This window comes from Mirounga leonina, unplaced genomic scaffold (assembly GCF_011800145.1).
Source record: "Mirounga leonina isolate KUSES-001 unplaced genomic scaffold, KU_Mleo_1.0 Mir_125, whole genome shotgun sequence".
In the NCBI taxonomy this organism is placed as follows: domain Eukaryota; kingdom Metazoa; phylum Chordata; class Mammalia; order Carnivora; family Phocidae; genus Mirounga; species Mirounga leonina.
In genome coordinates, this window is record NW_023270305.1 from 4,558,585 (window position 1) to 4,581,111 (window position 22,527).

General features: G+C 38.6%; 1 protein-coding gene across 3 annotated transcripts in view; it reads right to left on the minus strand.

The window, feature by feature from the left end:
* The window catches only part of NBAS (NBAS subunit of NRZ tethering complex), a 322,416-nt gene that overhangs the window by 295,203 nt on the left and 4,686 nt on the right, over positions 1–22,527 (minus strand). For 2 of the 3 annotated variants that reach the window (XM_035000616.1, XM_035000615.1), the window contains exons 4-7: positions 19,822–19,899; positions 19,415–19,462; positions 12,079–12,122; positions 1,637–1,770 (exon numbers count right to left, since the gene is read on the minus strand). In XM_035000616.1, the coding sequence (XP_034856507.1) occupies positions 1,637–1,770; positions 12,079–12,122; positions 19,415–19,462; positions 19,822–19,899 (304 nt within the window). Of the gene's footprint in view, positions 1–1,636; positions 1,771–12,078; positions 12,123–15,820; positions 16,068–19,414; positions 19,463–19,821; positions 19,900–22,527 lie in introns of those variants that run through there. The other variant, XM_035000617.1, reaches the window with a different exon arrangement.

A 22,527-nucleotide genomic window follows, 5' to 3' on the forward strand; every position in this document is an offset into this window, starting at 1 on the left:
TTGACTCTTAGTTTCAGCTCAGGTTTGATCTCAGGGTCATGAGATTGAGCAGCCCCAAGTCAGGTTCTGCACTCAGCGTGGGGTCTGCTTGTGTTTCTCTCTCCCCCTGCCCCTCCCCCTGCAGCCCCCCATGCTTGCATGCATGTGCTCTCTCTCTCTCTCAAATAAATCTTAAAAAAAAAAGCTTTAATTACTTCCCATTTGCCCCATCAGCAACTAAAAAGAAAAGACACTTAAAACATTCACTCAATGTCAACCTTTTCCCATGAACTAAATATCAGGCTATGTTGCTAAGGATCTGAAGGCATGTGCACCTTGGGAAGCACACATAAAGTTTATCACACTGAATGACTACACCTCACTATCTAGAACCACAAAATAAATACTGTGGCCACACGTGGCTACTGAACACTTGATATATGGCTAGTCCTAACTGAGACAGACTCTAAATATAAAAATAAACATGACATTTCAAAGAGTTGGTACCAAAGAAAGTAGAATATCTCATTAATAATCTTTACATGGATTACATATTGAAATAATATTTATGATATACTAGATTATATAATAAATTTCACCTGTTTAAACTCTTAATGCAACTACTAGAAAATTTAAAATTACAATGTGATCATATATATAATTCACATTACTTTTCTATCAGACAGTGCTAGTCTAGAAAACAGTGATCCAAACTTGTTAGTTTGGTTCCCCTGGACTTCCATAATATGAGGCTAACACATTTTTTCAAGTTTCTCCAGTCATTATTTCTGAACAAAAGTCATTCTCTGTATCACCGGTTCTTATCCCTAGCTTCTCATTAAAAATCAGTTGGAAAACTTGTAAACAATACTAATGCCCAGAGCCCACTCCAATCAATTAAATCAGAATTTCTATGGGTTGAGCCTAGATAATCAAGTAACTTTTCTGTTGTTTTTCTTTTCTTTACAAAGCTTCCCAGCTGATCCTAAAATGCAGCAAGAGTTAGCACTGTTGTTCTACCTGCCTCTGTATCTTGTTCATTCAAGGAAGAAGGATACAAAGTAAAAAGCACTGGATTCCTGAAAGAAACACTTAATTAACTGGATTGCCATGGGAAAAGTCATTCAACTGCCTCTCAATTTCAGTTTTCTAAACTGTAAAATGTGGATAATATCTGGCCAATCTATTCAAAGCGTTGTTGTGAATATCAACTAAGAATATATATCAAACTCATTAATTAAGTATAAAGCACTACACAAATAAAAGTTATTACCACCATTAATTTTTTCTCCACTCTCCCTTTCAATTTCTATCCCCTTTAGGGTAACAAATTCCAGCTCCTCAGGAAGCTGTTCCTATTGTGACAGTCCAGTGACTACTTTCCCTCAATGGAACTTTCTAACATTTCTCTGTACCTGTTTAGTATTTACTTACCACCATGTTTCCATAATGGTGGATTACCGCTGAATACTGCATTACAAAATACAAAGAAAAAATATTTCACGTACAGATATCTACTAGATTCTGAACATCTTAAGTTCACAACTTATTCAGATTTATAGGTCTATTTCCCCTCTCCTCACATTCGGTCACTCAAGTACTTTCACATATTTTTTTGAATGCCTTTTATGTAATCAGTTTAAGGTTAGGCACGTACCGGGGTAATAACAAAGAGTTCACTTCCCATGAGATCAAACACCCTCACGGTTCCTGTACTTTCAGCATAGGCCAGCAGGGTACAATCATAACTCCATGCTACACGTCTCCACTGGGGTTTCGGGTCTTTTGGAACTAGAATGAAAACAAAAGAAGTGCTTTTAACAATGTGTCATACAGATAGTTAACATTTACAGTTAATGCAACTAAACTAATTATTCAACTATGTTACATCCTCTCCCAAGGATTTCTAATGCTTCAGTTCAATAGAAAAGAACACTTTCCAGAAAGCCACTCCAAGTAAGAGTGGGAAATATAAACCACAGCAAACTCTGCCCCACTTACTTAAGAAGCAAAGATTACTGACACCAGTGGTCTATCGAATGCTGAGCAGACCCTGGTCCGGCAAAGGCTCAGAACAGTACACCTCAAAATACTTATGAAATTAAGACAGATCAAAAGCATAGAGAATGGGCATAAAATAATTTCCAATCCAATGAGTTCAGCTCCTCTAACAGCAAAAAAATGAAAATTTCAATGGAGATCTTTTAAATACATCAAATATAGGTAACAAGGAAATACGACGCAGGGTTATACAGACACAGTATTGGAGAGATATATATACACACATATATCTCACATCAACATATGTATTAGGTGAATCAAGAACTATCCCTAATCAGTCCCACAATTATAATATTTTAATAATCAACCTTAATAATCCAATACCTTTTTTCTGCTCTGAATTTTTCAGTACAATAATGAAAAGAAAGGCTATCAGCTGCAAAAAAGGGACTGTGAAACTCTAAACTCTATTAGATTTGTTCAAGGTTTTTGAGGTTTTGCTCGCTTCAGTGTCCCCTCATTAGAATCCCAGAACTGAAGAGACTGGTGGAACCAGTGCCCTCCCTTTACCAGCAGGGATTCCAAATGATTAAGGGACTGACAAGGTGACATTGAGAGTCGAGAGCAAAGAAAACCCAGAACCTATGTGTCCTGCATTCCCAAACAGTGAGCAGCTCACTACCACACACTGCCTCTCAGTCCGAGTTTGGACTGAGCCTCAGGACTGCCTCAGAAGGTTTCTGAGAGTCATGGGCTTCTCTCTCTTCCCCTACTAATAGAATACCCCATTCAGGCTTCACCATCTCTTGCTGAGCCTCTCTCACCGGCCTCCTAATTGGTCTCCTCCCTTCAGTTTTTCCCCCAATCCTTCCTCAATACTCTCCAAAGAGATCTTTCTAAAAAGAGCAACAGATCACATCCTGCAAGGCCCTTACAAAGGGCCCCATCACAGCCTTCCAGGGTCGCCTCCCACCACTTCCTCCACCACAAAGCTAATAAGCCACCAACAACACAGCCACATGGCAAATGAGCAAACCATGCATACTCGAGAGTCTGTCTTTCATCCACATTGCTGCCTCTGCCTAGAATGTTCTTCTTCAGTACTCCTCAAGGGGCGCCTGGGTGGCTCAGTCGGTTGAGCGACTGCCTTCGGCTCAGGTCATGATCCTGGAGTCCCGGGATCGAGTCCCGCATCGGGCTCCCTGCTCGGCGGGGAGTCTGCTTCTCCCTCTGACCCTCCTCCCTCTCAAGCTCTCTGTCTCTCATTCTCTCCGTCTCAAATAAATAAATAAAATCTTTAAAAAAAAAAAAAAAAAAGGGTTCGCTTTTGTTACAACCACCTGAGGTAACAAACGATTCCCTCCTCCTTCCTTGGCACTCTTCAAAACTGACTGCTCTTCTCTCTGTGCCCAAATATCCAGTACAAAACTCTTCCACAGCATTTATCACATCACTTTATGTTGTTTACAGGACTATTTCCCCCACAAGTCTCTGAGCTCCATGAAATCCACAGACAGTGTTCTATTCAACACTGCCATCCTAGAACCTGGAACGGAAGGTGATTAGTGTTTCACTGATGAGTGAAGAGTTCACTAATGAGTGAAGACTAACTCTTTCAGGAAAATCTATACTAACAGGACAAGGTAATGGTAAGAGTTTACCATCCCTCAAGGACTACAAATTAAAGGTGAATTACATAACTGTTCTCTCTACCTAGAAGAGCTACTATAGAATTCAGACTTCCCTCTTATCTGTGTAATACACATAATAGATGTTCTGTATAGGAGAAAAGTATGCCAGCCATCAAGGAGTTTCTTTGACGATTTATCAACAGGGAAAAAGCATACAGAAAAAAAAAAAAAAATCCAAGAGGGGCCCTTGAACACAGGAGGGTCTAGTGGATATACTAAAGACGAACAAAATACTACACACGTTCTAGAAAAAAAAATTTTTAATGGAAATAAAATGAGGGAAAAGATCAGTTCCCTATCTTTATAAAGCTTAAATAAAAATCAAACTTGAAGTAAACAAAGCACAAAATGATAAACAGCACAGGAATACAAGACCTGCCTACACAGATGCTACACAAACACCAGGGGGGATAATTTAATGCCCTGAAAAATATTCAAGCGCTAAAGAAACACAGAAACATTTTTCCACTATTACTGTTTTACCTGTGATAATAGGTTTTTTCCTCTTATCTCATTTTGATAGGATAAACAGATTTATGTACCACATTCTTTATCTAAAATAAATTTCATCTGAAAAGGATTTGTTTTTACTATTACTTCTAGTTATAGCCAGTAGCTCCAGAAAACTCAGCATGTGTTTTGACCCAGATAAAGACATGTTTTCATCACAAAATAAGATTTCACCTAATAATGTTAAAAAAAAAAAAAAAAGGTTTTTATCCCCGCATTTTTCCAGCTGACTATGTGGTTTTGGAGAGGAATGAACAGTCCAGATTTTTACAAAGCAAGTGTCAATGGGGTTGTCTGGGAAGTATTCGGAATGGCTGCTGGTAAACCAAGCCTGCAATCTGACACCTGCCATGTTCACAGTGAAACCGTTTCTTCTAACTCACATCCTGCACCAGCTGTGGCCCCTTCAACCCGCCCGGTTGCCAAGTTCTTTCCCACCTTGCACTTTTGTCTGTGCTGTTTTCTCAGCCTGGAGCCCCTTTCCCTGAGCCCTTTCCTGGCTCCTTTTCATCTTTCAGTTCTCAATTTTTTCAAAAGTTTTTCAATTTCTCAAATCTCTCAGTGATACGTATCACTTTCACCGGATGCGTTCTCTGACCATCCTGCCTAAGCAGCCTCAAGGCCCTGTTATTCTCCACTATCCAACGATTTCACATCCTTCACATCTCTTCTCCCAAACAATTATGCATGTGTTTGTCTACTTTTTATCGTCTATTCAATGAACTATAAATTCCAAAATGCCAGGTGCTAGGCCCATTCTGTTCAGAACTGCATCCCCAGGGCCCAGCCCTCTAGTGGTAGTAACAGGCACTCAAGAGCTGACGGAGGACACGCTACTCCAGTGTTCACCCACCCAGACTGGAAAGAGAAATGGGGGAAAGATTAAGAAGCAAGGAACAGGGCGCCTGGGTGGCTCAGTTGGTTAAGCGACTGCCTTCGGCTCAGGTCACGATCCTGGAGTCCCGGGATCAAGTCCCGCATCGGGCTCCCTGCTCGGCAGGGAGTCTGCTTCTCCCTCTGACCCTCCCCCCTCTCATGCTCTCTCTATCTCATTCTCTCTCTCAAATAAATAAATAAAATCTTTAAAAAAAAAAAAAAAGAAGCAAGGAACACTGGGTTCTATTCTCAGTGCTGCCATAAAATGAAGGGGCACGACCTTGGGGAGATCACGGAGGTGCAGCTCCCTCATTTGCAAAATGAAGGGTTGAATGAACAATCTTCCAGTGAGCAAGCGCAAACTAGTGAAGCTATAAAGACTTGCTGAGAAGCTAAATATCTGAATGTTTGAAATAATAGTGTTGGTAAAGACATGAGAAAAATGTTACAATCCTAGAATGAGAAAGGTCTCACCACGAAGAAAAACCCTAAAATTATACAGGAAAAAAAAAAGTGACAAATGCAGTTACCAAAAAAAAAAAGTTCTGTGGACCAAAAAAAAAAAAAAAACCCACCATAACAAATTTAAAAGGAAATCGATCGGGTGAAAATATTTGCAACATATATGACAGAGGGTTAACATTCATACTATCACACCAATAAGAAAAAGTAATCTAAGAGTAATATAGGCAAAAGGATATGATCTAACAATTCAGAAAAAAATAGCCACTTAACATATGCTCTACCTAATAACTAAAAATATGCTTTTTTTTTCCTTTGCCTGTGAACCTAACAAATATTTTTTAAATAGGTAACATATGGTGCTGACAGTGGAGAAAAGAAACAGCTTCAATCATACCTTTTTCATAGTTGTATAAATAGGTGTAACTTTCTGGAAAGAATTATATTAGTAGCTATTTTGAATACTAAACCCAGAGACAAACAGGATGTCTTTTCCAGTGCTGGGGGAGGGGGTAGGGGCAAAGATGGGTAAGAGAAAGAGGAAGAAAGCAAGCCACTATAAACAACCTAAATTTCTACCAAGAGGGGAATAAAAAACATGTGGTTCACATTCTTACAATGGAATACTGTGGCTACATTTAAAAGACTGAAATGCATCTGTACATACTGACTGGGAAAGACATCAATTCAGTCAGAGGGAGAGGAAGCTGGAGAACAAACTATACAAGATGATCTTGTTTTGTTAAAGAAAAAAGTCAATCCATGTATATATAGGTTTATATAAGCATAGAAGGTTTTATATTAAATTAATATAAGTTCTTATGAAAAATACAAATTGAAAAAGTTTATTTTTACTTTTTCTACTTCTGTACTGTTTGAATTTGTTACACATATGTACTGCTTTTATCATAAAAAAAACAACAGGGTAACTAGTTTCAGATTAGATCTTCTACTTTAAAAGAAAAATAGGTCAAAATAACTATTTTCAGACATTATACTACAGGCAGTGCAAGACTATGGTCACTGGGAGAAGCTACTTTCAGCCAGTAGGCACCTTCTGGACCATGGTGGATGAAAAGGGACCTCCAACAGCATGTGCAAATCTCAATGAACACAGCAGATAAAGAATGGAGTTTGGAGCTACTAAGCTGAATACAATCTGCAAGGCAGCATTCCAGAGGGAAGTGAGGCAGAGAAGGAGGTATAAAAATCTAAGAGATGAACCCTAGGCCTTCAAAACACACACACACACACACACACACACTCTCTCTCTCTCTCTCTCTCTCTCTCTCTCTCTCTGCAGGGCCAAGAACAGAAAGACTATTGGGGAAAACAACTGCCTGAGCTTGGAGAGGATTTGGAAATGTTAGAATTCCACCCCGTCGGAGTGGAAAGATGTCAATGAACACTTGGAGCTCTCATAAGAGATCCCAGAAAGACCCCACCTTAAAGTAGGACGAATCTAACCCCAAAGTAAAAGCTATTCTAAACCATATCCTCTAACACTTAAAAACAAGCCTTAAAAGATTAAGCTGATCCACAAAAAAACGAACCACAACCCAGAACAAAACTCAATAATTAGGGGAAGATAACAGAACTTAATAACTCCATAATGTTGAGCATACAATCTAAAGTGTCAGAAAAAAATAAAATAGTAAAAAAATAAAAAATAAGGGGCGCCTAGGTGGCTTAGCCAGTTAAGTGTTTGAGTCTGGATCTCAGCTCAGGTCTTGATGTCAGGGTCATGAGTTCAAGCCCCGTGTTGGCTTCCACATTGGGCATGTAGCCTACTTAAAAATTTTTTTTAAATAAAAAATAAATTAATTAAGAGCACTGGGTGTTATATGCAACTGATAAATCACTAAATTCTACCCTGGTAACTAATAATATGGTACATGTTAATGCAATTAAATTTAAATAATTTTTAAAAATAAAATCAATTGATCACAAATTTAAAAAATAAAGTGTTAGACATATGAGGCAGGAAAATATCCATAAACATGGGAAAACTCAACCAACCGACCCAGAAATATACAAATTAAGGAACAGGCAGACAAGGGCTTCAAAACAACTATTAAAGCATATTTGGGAATTCAAAGGAAAACATAAACATAAGGAATAGATAGAGAATCTCAATAAAAATATGATGGACACTACAAAATATCAAGCCAATTTTAGAAATACAAAAATGCAAAAAACAGTATCTCAGCTTGGGTTGTCATGGGGCCCACCAGGCCACCAGTGGGCTGATGGGATCTCAGCAAAATTACAATAAGCAAGCTGCTCCTTAGCACTGGAAGCTCTGGCTTATGGGATCTCAAAATCAGAAATATGAGAAAAATCTCAACATAGTACAGCTCTAAAAAAAATAAATAAATAATCTAAACTTCTAATTCCATATGCTATTATTTAGGTCACTATTCAAGGCAGAAAGAGAAGGCTAATATTTATGGCCTGGCAAACAGAGCCAAAACAAGATGCAACCCTATTTAAAACATTCTCAAATGGCATATACTTTATAAAGCAATAATTGAAAAATATCAAAGTGGAACTAAATAGTTCCTATTTTAGTTTGCAGACTCTGCAATATATAGTTTCAAAAATGCATTAACAACAATCTGGCTCCTTTTCTTCAAGCATACGCAGGAAATATTTGGCATATGAGAGTTATTCCCATAAAGATGAGTCAGATAATAAGCAAATGATCATTACCTCAAATTATATGAAATGGAAAGAAGCCATTAATGCAGCATTAAGGTCATAAATGCACACAATTGGAAGCCAACAAAATAAAACATTAGTTCTCAAAGCATTATTATCCCATCCATGCTGCCACATTAACTGTACACACTAAAACCTCTAACAAATAATTTGTGTGAAATACAGAGGATTAAGCTTCCCATTTTCATGTTAACTTGCAGATTTCTCAGTTTATTTACTGGCTAAGAGTGAGTGTCTAAAGTCACAACTCAAAAGGGCCCTGCATGTCTGAATCACTCCAACGTTCCGAACATGCTTCTCAGCAGCTCACCGCAGGCTCCCCAAGCCTTCACCCAACAGAAGCACAGCACTGGGAAATAGGTAATTGAATATCCATCCTAAATTATTCTTCTGGGAACTTCTTGATCCTTACACATTACGTAAGCCAGGTCTGGTCTACTTTAGTAAGCATTGGTGAGGAGATAATTGAAAGCAAATTCAAAAATGCTAGAGCTTGCACAAACACTACTCTTCTAGTATTCTCAACAGGATACTAAGCAAATAGAGCCCCTTATCTATGCTTTGTGGTATGTATACACATATGTGTGCATAGGGAATAAAAACCATGAATATCATGACAATTATCCATAATTTTTATATGTGTATATACAAATTATAAATATACATACAGTCATGAATTTCTAAAATTAACTCACAGGAATTATACATACATAGTCATACATAAACTCATAAAAACTTGATAGGATCAAGAATTGTGTGCCTACTATGTGGGACAGCACGCTGGGCATCAGGAACAAAAAAAGCTGAGTAAGATGGGAGCCCTGCCTTCCAAGAATTTACAGTCTAATGGGGAATCAGATAAGCACATCAACAACTAAGGGGGAAAAAAGTCAATTAGCCTGAGTGTAGTGATACATGTACAAATAAGTCCTAGGAAAACATTAAGAAAGATGTACAAATGATGAGGAAGCGGGCAGGAAGGGAAGGTTTCCCAAGAGAGCGGATGCCTGAACTAAAATATGTAAGACTCATTAATTAAATATAAAAGTGGAGCCTCTAGGCAAAAGGAACTATCTGTACCAAGGCATGAAAAGCATGATGGGGCTAGAAAAGCGCGAGCTGCTTTGTACTAGAACATAGGCTGTATGGCAGGGGGATCTTAAGGGACAGACTGACTGAAAGGTCAGAAAAAATGAGTATTCTACAGTCAGTGGGGAACAACTGAAAGATTCTAGGCAGAATAACAGGACTAGTAGTGGTGGTGATAATAAAAGCTTAAGGTCTCCTAAGTACTTAGTATGTGTCAGACGTTATCCTAAGAGCTTTACATATACTAGCGCTTATTATTTTTTTCCAAAACTCAGTCTGTAACATTATGTCATTACAGGTACTTGAGTCTCAGTAAGGTAACCTGTCCAAGGTCACATTTCTAGAAAGCAGGGAGCCAGATCTGAAGGGGAACTGGATGGAATTCCCATTTAACAGTGATCAATTTGGCAAGCAGTGTGAAGTGAGAGGCAAAGAGAAGAAAACCTGGTCAGGAAACAGTTGTAAAAAATAAATAAACAAATAAATAAAACTTAGTGAAAATGTTAAAAGCCTGAGCTAGGGCTGTGATGGGCGAGAGACATTTTCACAGGTTCCCAGGGCTTGAGCTAAGCAAAAGCGATGCTTCCCCATTGTGTCAGTACCGCTGCAGTGAAGTATTTCTCTCTTCCCTGACAGACTGCAAACCCTTCAGTCAATGTCGCCTACAGCTTACTCCTCATTTTATACACAGCGCCTAGGAGAGTGCCTGGCACACAGCAGCAGCTTAATATTTATCAAACAAAGGTATTATGCTGAGTGAAATAAGTGAATCAGAGAAAGACATGTATCATATGACCTCACTGATATGAGGAATTCTTAATCTCAGGAAACAAACTGAGGGTTGCTGGAGGGTGGGGTGGGGTGGGAGGGATAGGGTGGCCGGGTAATAGACACTGGGGAGGGTATGTGCTATGGTGAGCGCTGTGAATTGTGTAAGACTGATGAATCACAGACCTGTACCTCTGAAACAAATAATACATTATATGTTTAAAGAAAAAAAAAAGAGAAGATAGTAGGAAGGGAAAAATGAAGGGGGGAAATCAGAGTGGGAGACGAACCATAAGACTATGGACTCTGAGAAACAAACTGAGGATTCTCGGGGGGGGGATGGGTTAGCCTGGTGATGGGTATTAAGGAGGGCACGTACTGCATGGAGCACTGGGTGTTATACGCAAACAATGAATCATGGAACTCTACATCAAAAACTAATGATGTAATGTACAGTGATTAACATAACACAATAAAAAAAAAAGAATATCACCATTCATAAGAAAACTGAAAACATCTTTCAAACATCTGATCTTTATTTTTCTGAGCACATGTGGATGGCCAAAAATGAGAAAGATGAGAAGGAAACTCGCCCTGAGCCATTCACTAATGGCACATCTGACAAGGAGTTTAAGACCAGCATTGCCACAGGGAAGCTGGGAGAAATCCTCTGTATTACCATCATTTTGTAGATTTCAGAATTATCGAAAAACAAAATTTCTCCTCGCTCTTTCACTGTCAAGGATTTATCATCTTACCCTAATGCCACCTGGAGATAAAATACGTATACTATGTTCTTCCAATTAAATGAGAAAAATGCATATAAGGCCCTAAATACAGTGTCTGGCACACAGTAAGGTCACTATAAATGTTTGTCATCATCACAACAACCATGATTACCATCGTTAGGACTCCTACAACTATGACACTGTTAAACTAACCCATGGTCAGACAGATGGAACTGCAGGTCCCTGACTAAAACACAGAGAATAGTTGCGTTTACCTAATAGGACCCTCCTAATTATTTTCTTCCTGTAAGGTTCCCTCTGCCTTTTCATACCTGCTCCTGAAGACAGAAACACGCCCCCAGCTTCTCCTAACTTCTACTCATCCCTTAGGCTGCTTTCCAAAGTCACTTTTTCTCAACAATCTCATCTCACAGCCCTGGTTAAATGCTCACTCTGCTCTGTATTTTTCCTTCATCAGATTTGTCAAAGTTAGTAATTATATTTTGAGTGTCTATATACCTCAAGAGGTAGGGGACCGTGCCTTTTTGCTCAGTCATATCCCTAGTACACTGCAAAATGGTTCATATACATAAATGATAGTAATTTGTGCTGAATACATCAGCAGAAGAATGATCAAATCCCAGATTTTTTTTTACTAGTTTGTATCTAATCAATTCTTGACTTATATATATTTATATATTTTTTTTGCATTGAATTCAAAATAAAAGCCTAGAGGCGCCTGGCTGGCTCAGTCAGTAGAGTATGTGACTCCATCTCGGGGTCAGGAGCTCAAGCCCCACAATGAGTGGAGAGATAACATTAGGGGAAAAAAAAGACTACAGACAAATACTTTATCCCCAAACTGGCATAGACTTTTATTTAAAATATTTTATTTATTTGAGAGAGAGAGAGTGTGACGAGCAGGGGGAGGGGCAGAAGGAGAAGCAGGCTTCCCTCAGAGCAGGGAGCCCGTTGCGGGCCTAGGTCGCAGGACCCTGGGATCATGACCTGAGCCAAAGGCAGACGCTTAACTGACTGAGCCACCCAGGCAACTGCAAATCTCTTTAAAATGTCCAAAATGGACAAAGCAAAACATTTAAGGCAGTAAGAGAAATCAGTTAAGAAGTTTTAAAATTAGCTTAATAGAGTCACAACAGTCATTAATATTTAGTATCTACTCTGACATTTAAGGAATACTGTTAACTGTTATAAATTTGAAATTTTCATTTTTTCAATATTTTGGAAACTCTTACCTTGACATTTCCCAATAATAGATGTAAAATCATCTTTTGCAGACCTGCAAAATATGTGTAAAATTAAGCCAATAGTTTCACCACAACACCATTTTGTTGTACTATGAAACCACACAAAAATGATAAAACAGACAACTTGTCTGCCCAACACTAAACCAGTCCTTCTCTCAGACATGGATTTGTGCTCAAATAAGACGTTCCATTGGTGACAACATTTTCTTGCAACCTTATTTCACGAGAAACAGAGCTACACCCGGAATAGAATAATGTAAGCGTAAGTTAGATTAAGCATGGTCTTTTAATACAATACAGATGCATGGCCCCTCCCCAAAGGTTCTGATTCAGCAAATATGGAACAGGGCCAAGCAACAATATTTTTTTAAAGCTCCACAGATTGATCTTGGTCAAGAACCATGGTCTGTATCATATTACAAAGTTTAAATCACTTAGGGGAAAATAAGTCTTGCTTTAATAAATCAAATAGCTTTAAGAGGTGACCATATTTGTTACCAGTGACCTATTTAAAATCTGTGATCTTGAAATATATACCAAAGTAATATCATTATTATATGTTTAAAAATGAAAATTGGTAAACCTTCTAGAAAATAATTTAGTAACAATTATCAAAAAACCTTAATGCCCACAGTAATTTGATCTAGCAATTCAACTTCTATAATTAAGTTATCCCTGGGAAATAATTACAGATACACACAGATCTCAAGGAAATTCATGCAGCCTAATTTATGAAAGAGAAAAATACACCCAGTAGAAGATCAGATTTTGCTAATGCACTCAATGAAATATTATGCAATTACTGCATGTGATTTGAAAATTAATAATATTATGAACATCTTCCCATAAGTTATCAAGAAAATAGGTTATCAAATAGAATGTATAGAATGTATTGTTAGACTAAAGAGCACACCCACACACAGAAAAGGTACAAAAAACATACAGCATTTTGGCTGACCCGTAGGTAATTTGTAGTTCTTCTTTCTTAAATACTTAACTCTTTTCTAATATTGGTAAAATGACTAAGCATCACTTTTAAAACAAATTATAAAGACTAATATTTATTAAAATATGACATGGGGTGCCTGGGTGGCTCAGTCATTAAGAGTCTGCCTCTGGCTCAGGTCATGATCCTGGGGTCCTGAGATCGAGTCCCACACTGGGCTCTCTCTCCCACTCCCAGTTTGTGTTCCCTATCTCGCTGTGTCTCTCTCTGTCAAATAAATAAATAAAATCTTTTAAAAAAGAATATGACAGCCACAGCAATCGGACAACAAAAAGAAATAAAAGGCATCCAAATCAGCAAAGAAGAAGTCAAACTCTCACTCTTTGCAGATGATATGATACTTTATGTGGAAAACCCCAAAGACTCCACCCCAAAACTGCTAGAACTCATACAGGAATTCAGTAAAGTGGCAGGATATAAAATCAATGCACAGAAGTCAGTGGCATTCCTATACACCAACACCAAGACAGAAGAAAGAGAAATTAAGGAGTCGATCCCATTTACAATTGCACCCAAAACCATAAGATACCTAGGAATAAATCTAACCAAAGAGGCAAAGGATCTATACTCAGAAAACTATAAAATACTCATGAAAGAAATTGAGGAGGACACAAAGAAATGGAAAAACGTTCCACACACATGGATTGGAAGAACAAATATTGTGAAGATGTCAATGCTACCTAGAGCAATCTACACATTCAATGCAATCCCCATCAAAATACCATCCACTTTTTTCAAAGAAATGGAACAAATAATCCTAAAATTTGTATGGAACCAGAAAAGACCCCGCATAGCCAGAGGAATGTTGAAAAAGAAAAGCAAAGCTGGTGGCATCACAGTTCCGGACTTCAAGCTCTATTACAAAGCTGTCATCATCAAGACAGTATGGTACTGGCACAAAACAGACACATAGATCAATGGAACAGAATAGAGAGCCCAGAAATGGACCCTCAACTCTATGGTCAACTAATCTTTGACAAAGCAGGAAAGAATGTCCAATGGAAAAAAGACAGTCTCTTCAACAAATGGTGTTGGGAAAATTGGATAGCCACATGCAGAAGAATGAAACTGGACCATTTCCTTACACCACACACAAAAATAGACTCCAAATGGTTGAAAGACCTCAGTGTGAGACAGGAGTCCATCAAAATCCTAAAGGAGAACACAGGCAGCAACCTCTTCGACCTCAGCCGCAACAACTTCTTCCTAGAAACATCGCCAAAGGCAAGGGAAGCAAGGGCAAAAATGAACTATTGGGACTTCATCAAGTTAAAAAGCTTTTGCAAAGCAAAGGAAACAGTCAACAAAACCAAAAGACAACTGACACAATGGGAGAAGATATTTGCAAATGACATATCAGATAAAGAGCTAGTTCCAAAATCTATAAAGAACTTATCAAACTCAACACCCAAAGAACAAATGATCCAATCAAGAAATGGGCAGAAGACATGAACAGACATTTTCCAAAGAAGACATCCAAATGGCCAACAGACACATGAAAAAGTGCTCAACATCGCTCAGCATCAGGGAAATCCAAATCAAAACCTCAATGAGATACCACCTCACACCAGTCAGAACGGCTAAAATTAACAAGTCAGGAAATGACAGATGTTGGCGGGGATGCGGAGAAAGGGGAACCCTCCTACACTGTTGGTGGGAATGCAAGCTGGTGCAGCCACTCTGGAAAACAGTATGGAGGTTCCTCAGAAAGTTGAAAATAGAGCTACCCTACGATCCAGCAATTGCACTACTGGGTATTTACCTCAAAGATACAAAAGTAGGGATCCGAAGGGGTACGTGCACCCCGATGTTTATAGCAGCAATGTCCACAATAGCCAAACTGTGGAAAGAGCCAAGATGTCCATCGACAGATGAATGGATAAAGAAGATGTGGTATACATATACAATGGAATATTATGCAGCCATCAAAAGGAATGAGATCTTGCCGTTTGCAACGACGTGGATGGAATTGGAGGGTATTATGCTGAGCGAAATAAGTCAAAAAGAGAAAGACATGTATCATATGACCTCACTGATATGAGGAATTCTTAATCTCAGGAAACAAACTGAGGGTTGCTGGAGTGGGGGGTGGGGTGGGAGGGATGGGGTGACTGGGTAATAGACACTGGGGAGGGTATGTACTCTGGTAAGTGCTGTGAATTGTGCAAGACTGTTGAATCTCAGATCTGTACCTCTGAAACAAATAATGCAATATATGTTAAGAAAAAAAAAGAAGCTAGCAGGAGGGGAAGAATGAAGGGGGGGAAATCGGAGGGGTAGACGAACCATGAGAGACGATGGACTCTGAAAAACAAACTGAGGGTTCTAGAGGGAGGGGGGTGGGAGGATGGGTTAGCCTGGTGATGGGTATTAAAGAGGGCACGTTCTGCAAAAAAATAAATAAAAAAGAATAAAATAATAAAAATAAAAAAGAATATGACAGACAAAAGCCAATTATAAATATGGTAATAACTTTCTTCAAGAAATTGACTATTCAGCCTCCAAGTAGAATACAGTGGAAAGAACATGGTCTTTGAAGTGAGGCTGACCTGATTTCAGCTCATCTGGGTAACCTGGACAAAATATTCAATAGGAGTTTTATTTCCTCTCAATAAAATAGAATGGGTAATAGCAACTTCATAGCTTAGGGAAAGATTAATGAAGACACGTATAAATACATATAAATTAGCACCAACTAGACTTAAATCAGTGTTTATTACTTACATCCTTAGTATCATCACAAATAATAGTTGCTCTTCTGCTGGGGAAATGGAGGGAGAGAGACATAAATTTGGTTCTGTCAAAACTTCATAAATATATTCACTTAAGCAAATTTGGGGGAGAATGCCTTTTTTTATGAGTCCCTTATTTTAATGCTTTTTGTTGTTTTCTGTGATGGTTCCTAATTAGTCCCTGTATTTATAACAGCCCATAATAAGAAATTGTTACTTCACTACTTAGGAAAAAAGGAAACACATATTAGCACTTATAATATGTAATTACTGCCAAATTACAAATTAAAGTAGCAATTCACAAGAAGTCGCTTTTTATCCATGTGAGCCCCACACACAAGCAGGTTAGGGATGCCGTATCAGAGCAAAGGACCGGAGTCACCTGCCACCCACTACAAACACATTGGGGCCCAGCAGCCCTGGTATGATCTTGAAAAAGGCAGGGCTCTCTCTGAACTACATCTAACACGTGTTTCAGCTTTGCATTTTCTCTCCTCAAAAACATTTCCTATTTATGACTGCTTCTAAATATCGAAAAATGACCCTGAACACTAGAGCAATCTTTCATATTGTAATACAATCAACAAATACTGACCGAATACCAGGTACCCACTACTAGCACTACTGAGCAATCTTGCCTTGTATATGTTCTTCACCACAGCACAAAAAACAAACGTGGAATAGCGAAAACAAAGATCTTAAACTCAGGCACAGCCACGGTGCATCAGGTTTACTTTGAGGATTTACCCTGCCCTTTTTCTTTGCTAACCATTCCACATCTTTGCTCAAACACTCTTCCTTTCAGATTACTACGAAGTGTATCTATCAATTCAGCAAGAGGAACTGACTGCCAACTCTGAGCAAGTCAGTGGACTATGCCCTGGAATGTCCTCCCAGCCTCTGGTTCTTCTATCCCACTTACAAACACCTTACTTATTCATCAAACACTAACCAGGCATCTATTATGTTCAAGGAAATATAAACTCCTAGGGAGGAGCGCCTGGGTGGCTCAGTCGATTAAGCATCTGACTCCTGATTTCGGCTCAGGTCATGATCTCAGGGTCCTGGGATCAAGCCCTGCACTGGGCTCCAAGCTCAGTGGGGAGTCTGCTGGAGATTCTCTCTCTTCCTCTCCCTCTGACCCTCCCCCTGCTCGTGCATGCTCACTCTCTCTCTCTCTCTATCTCTCTCTAAAATAAAATCTTCAATAAACTGCTAGGAAAAAAGGACAGGGCCCGCTTCCAAGGAACACACAGTGTAACTGGACTTGCAGACACCAGATCCCACTCACAAGGAATTTTAAGTAAATGACAACCCTGGAGTTGTGCAAAGCAGTGGCCCTAACTATACCAGGGGAAACCCACATGTAAGCATACAAGCATATATGGCTAAACAACATGATCAAAAGGTAGTATAGATTAGGGGTTAAAAGCAGGAACACTGAAGCTAGAATGGTAGATTTCAAATCCTCAAGCAAGTAATTTAGCCATATTGTGCCAGCTTCCTTATTTCTAAAATGGAGAAAAATAGCAATGCCTACCTCACAGGGTTTCTGCAAAGATTAAATGAATTAACACATGCAAAGCACTTACAAGAGAATGCCCAACACCATTAGCATTAGCCTATCGTTAAGTATAATAGTGTTGATTTCAGGAGCATAAAGGATTGGTACCTAACCATTGAGGGGGAGGGGTGGGTCCATAGGGAGTGTGTTTCTGAAAAGCTTGCTAGTGGAATTCACGCCTTACCATGTAAAACTCCTTAGATATAATAATGTTATCAAAAGCTTTTGCAAATTACACACTAGATGAATAAGATCTTGATGAGCATCACTTCCGTTGCCTAGAATTCTTCCCTCACCACTTAGTCTCAAATACATGAGTGAATTCCTGGAGTTGGATATATGTACAAGTTTTATAAATATTTTACACTCTTAACAATCCAGTAGCAAATCCTTTTATTAAAGCAATTTTTTTTTGTTCTTCTCATCAAAAATTTTATTAACGAATTCCAGAAACCCATGGTCAAACTCTTCTTCACTGGCCTAAGTATCAATCCCATCCCCACATGCACATTCTGACCCTAACACCTAAAATCATTCCACTGATGTTCTCATTTCATGGAAGACGGAAATTTTGACAATTAACGGTTATTTGAAAAGTCACACCATAAGCACATTTCTCAAAAAGATACAGTTCACATTACTGCAACAAACAGAATAGCAAGTACTTGCCCATTCCTATGAACAACGGAAGTTCAAAAATTGTGTCAGCCTGATGCTTACTGATGCTGTGTTAAAAAAGAGGGACCTGCCTATCAAAGCATGCCAAATTAAGTAATGTAGTTTGGAAAGGCTGTCATTATTGTCAATCATCTCCATCCTGATGATTGTAAGAGGGATCATGAAACAAAGCCTCCACATCTGAAGTTGATGCCCCAATGCAGACAAACCCTCTGTCTACTCCCCCACAAGTTGAGGGGTCCAGGTCTGTTTGGATAACTAGAAAAAGAAATTACAAAAACAAAAAGCTAAAACCAGTGTGATAACAACTGAATGCTCATTATACTATGCTTAGTCAAGAATAATAAAGTATCAGAAGAAAGTTTTGACTGGTATCTAGGCATCCTGAAATTTCAGTCTCATTGCTTATTTTTTAAAAAACCAAGAGCTACACCTTGCCTGAAGAAGTAGCCTCTAATTTTAGAAACGCAACACATTTTGTCTGCTATTGGTAATTCCCCCCCCCCCCCAAAATTAACTAGTTTTCCTGAGTTAGTTGCTATTGTTGCTATTTCTTTCACACTGATCTATTACTTAAAAATAAAATACATGGAAGGGCACCTGGGTGGCTCAGTTGGTTAAGCATCTGACTTCAGCTCAGGTCATGATCTCAGGATCCTGGGATTCAGCCCTGCCTAAGGCTCCCTGCTCAGCGGGGAGCCTGCTTCTCCCTCCCCTTCCCCTTTTCCTCCCCCCACCCTTGCCTTTTCTCTAATAAAAAAATCTTTAAAAATAAATAAATAAAATTTAAAAAAATAAAGTACATGGAAAGCCCAGCTTAGAGAAGCCTTCTAGATGTGTATAGAATACCACTGAATGTCTCAAGATGACAGAATATCACTGGTCTCAAGTAATACGTAATCCTTGTCTTTTAAAGACTCATGTTCCATCTACAGCTTTATGCCAACAGAGCAAAGTAGTCCCTACTTCAATACCTTCTTGAGTATCTGCTTCAGTTGACTTAGCAGTAACCAGTCAAACAAGAGTGACTTCTAGAGTTCTGAAGATATGCCTGGTCTCCTGAGAAAGTAAAATTTCACAGGTGACAGCAGACTGATGTGGGGAAGTAGGCCCTGCTACTCTAACAAAGTATCTTTCGTCCTGTAATTGGCATAAGTGGTGTTTGACACCTCACAAAATTATGCAAGTTAATGGTAAAATCCCTTTAAATATGCCCCTTCAAAAATCTTAGTTCCCCTAAATCAAGTAAAATTTTCTCAAGGGAAATTTTAAATATGAATAATATTAACAATTACCGGATCTCTCTCAAGGGAAGTTTTAAATATGAATAATATTAACAATTACCTGATCTCCACACACTGATCTTGAACAGCAGCCAAAAGTTTTCCATTGCTTTCATGGCCGAGAGAGAGAAAAAAATTCTATGTGAATATTTGCAGCGGTCTTCAACAAAGATGGAATGACTCTAAGACGTTAAAAATCATTTTTAAATGCTTTCGCATCTTCAATTATCCAACTTTTGACCTTAAAACTAAAGGAGTATAAAGGTACCGAAGTGTACACAAAAATGATTCAATACAGGTGAATTAATACATTTAAAAGATACCAATCATATGTGACAAAGTGAATTCACATACAGTAAAATAAAAATAAAATCAAGACTGCAAGCCAAAAGTCCCCAAAATTAATATCCATAATGAAACCTAAGTGCTAATCCCAGTAGAGAAACACATAAATTTTTAACACCTTACCTTGCAAGTACCAAATGCCAGTTTATCTGTTTATTAACCAAGCGAACCAGTCCATCAGGGAGCAAAAAAGGCACAGGGCTGAAACAACACATTAGCTAACTTAAAATCTAATCATGAAAGACACACATAAGTAAATAAATATTATAAATAGCATATAGAGCTATAGCAAGATAAGATTTTTTTTCCATTCGAATGTAAGATTTGAATATTGGTAAACCCAAAACTAAGAGTTACTAATTAGTTATCTGAAATTTGACCACATACATATCTCTTTTTCCAGAAAAACATGGTGGTATGTTCAAAACATAAATTTTATGTCCTTCCTAAGGAAAAGATATCGAAGATACCAGTACCATAGCAGAATGAGCCTGCGAGAAACCCTTCCTGTTACACACACCTAGAAATTCTGACTCGGGCACCTGGGTGGCTCAGTTGGTTGAGCAACTGCCTTCAGCTCAGGTCATGATCCTGGAGTCCCAGGATCAAGTCCCGCATTGGGCTCCCTGCTCAGTGGGGAGTCTGCTTCTCCCTCTGACCCTCCCCCTCTCATGTGCTCTCTCTCTCTCTCTCAAATAAATAAATAAAATCTTAAAAAAAAAAAAAAAAGAAATTCTGACTCAGTCTAACAAATTCTGGTATACAGCTAAACTCACAAGAATGAAAGAAATCTTCAAATGCTAGAAATGAAAGGGGAACTTAAAGTTCGAATTGGGTACAGGTACAAGAACTCAAAACAGGAGGTAACACCTGGGACAGGAAAGGAGCTGCAGGGCACAGAAAGAACAGAAGCTGAAAGGGGGACTCCAGCAAGGCCAGCACCTCCCTTGACCCCTTGACATGACTGCACTCAGTGAAAGGAGGAAGGACTAGACAAACCTCGCCATGGGGAGAGGTGTGGCGAGCATTGTTCAGGAATGTCATCTAAGTCTGGAATTCGGTCTGTGGGAGGATGGGAATGAAATCCCCTATGAAAAAGAAAAATCCCAAACCTTTACTACATGCAAGATCAGACCGCAATTTCACTTCACTCAAGTGGTGCAAGAATCGCCAAGCACAAGCTCACAATAACATCATTCACCAAAGACAGGAGGAAAGGATTCACCGGCAGTGTACGAACAGATACAACAAATTGGGAGTAACGCAGGGCAGGAGGAAATCAAGAAAATAGATGGAAGGGGCGCCTGGGTGGCTCAGTCGTTAAGCATCTGCCTTCGGCTCAGGTCATGATCCCAGGATCCTGGGATCAAGTCGGGCTCCCTACTCAGCAGGAAGCCAGCTCTCCCTCTCCCACTCCCCCTGCTTGTGTTCCTGCTGTCCCTATCTCTCTCTCTGTCAAATAAATAAATAAAATCTTAAAAAAAAAAAAAAAAGAAAAGAAAATAGATGGAAAAGAAAAATAAAGAAAACAAGCTGGTGGGGAAAAAAAAAAACAAGAAAAAAAAAACACCATGGAAATTAGAAAACAAAAAAGTAGGATAAAAGTATCAGTAATATACATTCAGCATATTTATGTTCATTTCTAAAACACAAAATATTTTATACCATGGTAGTTACAGAAATATTATAACAAAGATATGAAACATGCACGTGAACAATACCATCAACTGAGGATGATAATTTCCTCTGGTGGGGAAGGGAGGTGGGGGGGCAAGGAGTTGTAACATTTTGCATAAAAAGAGAGAGAAGGCTATCTGAACCAAACAGCAACAACTGCCTAATTCACATGCAGATAATACCATAATAAACTTGTTCGGACTTAAAAGGTCTATAATTCTCAGTCTGTTTATAATACTTCACAATTAAAAGAAAAAGAAAAAGCTACCTGAAACAAATATTGCCCCGAAACCTTTAAGTTTAATTACTATAAACTCAAGAGCAAAAACTGAATTTTTTTCAGTTAACTTTATGTTACCTATGAAAGTAACATATCGGAAGATTAAATGATCACTTCATGGCACTGACCTATACTGACATATTTTCTGCCCACACTTCCCTAAGATGTTCAGGACTATCAAGCTAGATCACCCAGTGAGCTCAGGAAAAACAGCCTACCTCTTAAATACTCCTCCCCGTCCCTACCCCTCCCTCAGCTCTCATCTCTTTACCCTATCATACTGAACACACACCCCCAAAAAACAAGATAAAATTAAATAAGAAATTAAATCTATACACACACACACACACACACACAGAGCAGAAAAAATTCAGAGCTAATCCTAGAGAAGAGTCAAAGGTCTCTTTTATAAAACCCTATTATCTCTGGAGCTTTTAAGATTAGATGTCCTTAAGGAAAAGCAATCTGTGTTAAATAAATCTATAAAACAATTCCTATACACCTGTCTAAAAGCAGAACTATATCATTTGTCAGAACGATCATTTCTCTGTTCCTTTTAAGCCTGAACACTTACACCATGCCTAAAAAGACTTAACACTGAAAAGAATTAAAAAGTACACAAGAACTGAAACCTAAAGGACCTTCCTTGATACACAGCAACTGAATATTGACTACAAGAATTGTTGATACAATAAGAACAAAATTTTTATTTTTATTTATTTTTTTTTTACTTTTTAAAGATTTTATTTATCAGAGAAAGAGAGAGCACAAGCAGGGGGAGCAGCAGGCAGAGGGAGAAGCAGGCTCCCCGCTGAGCAAGGAGCCCATCATGAAACTTGACCCCAGGACCCTGGAATTATGACTCAGCCCAA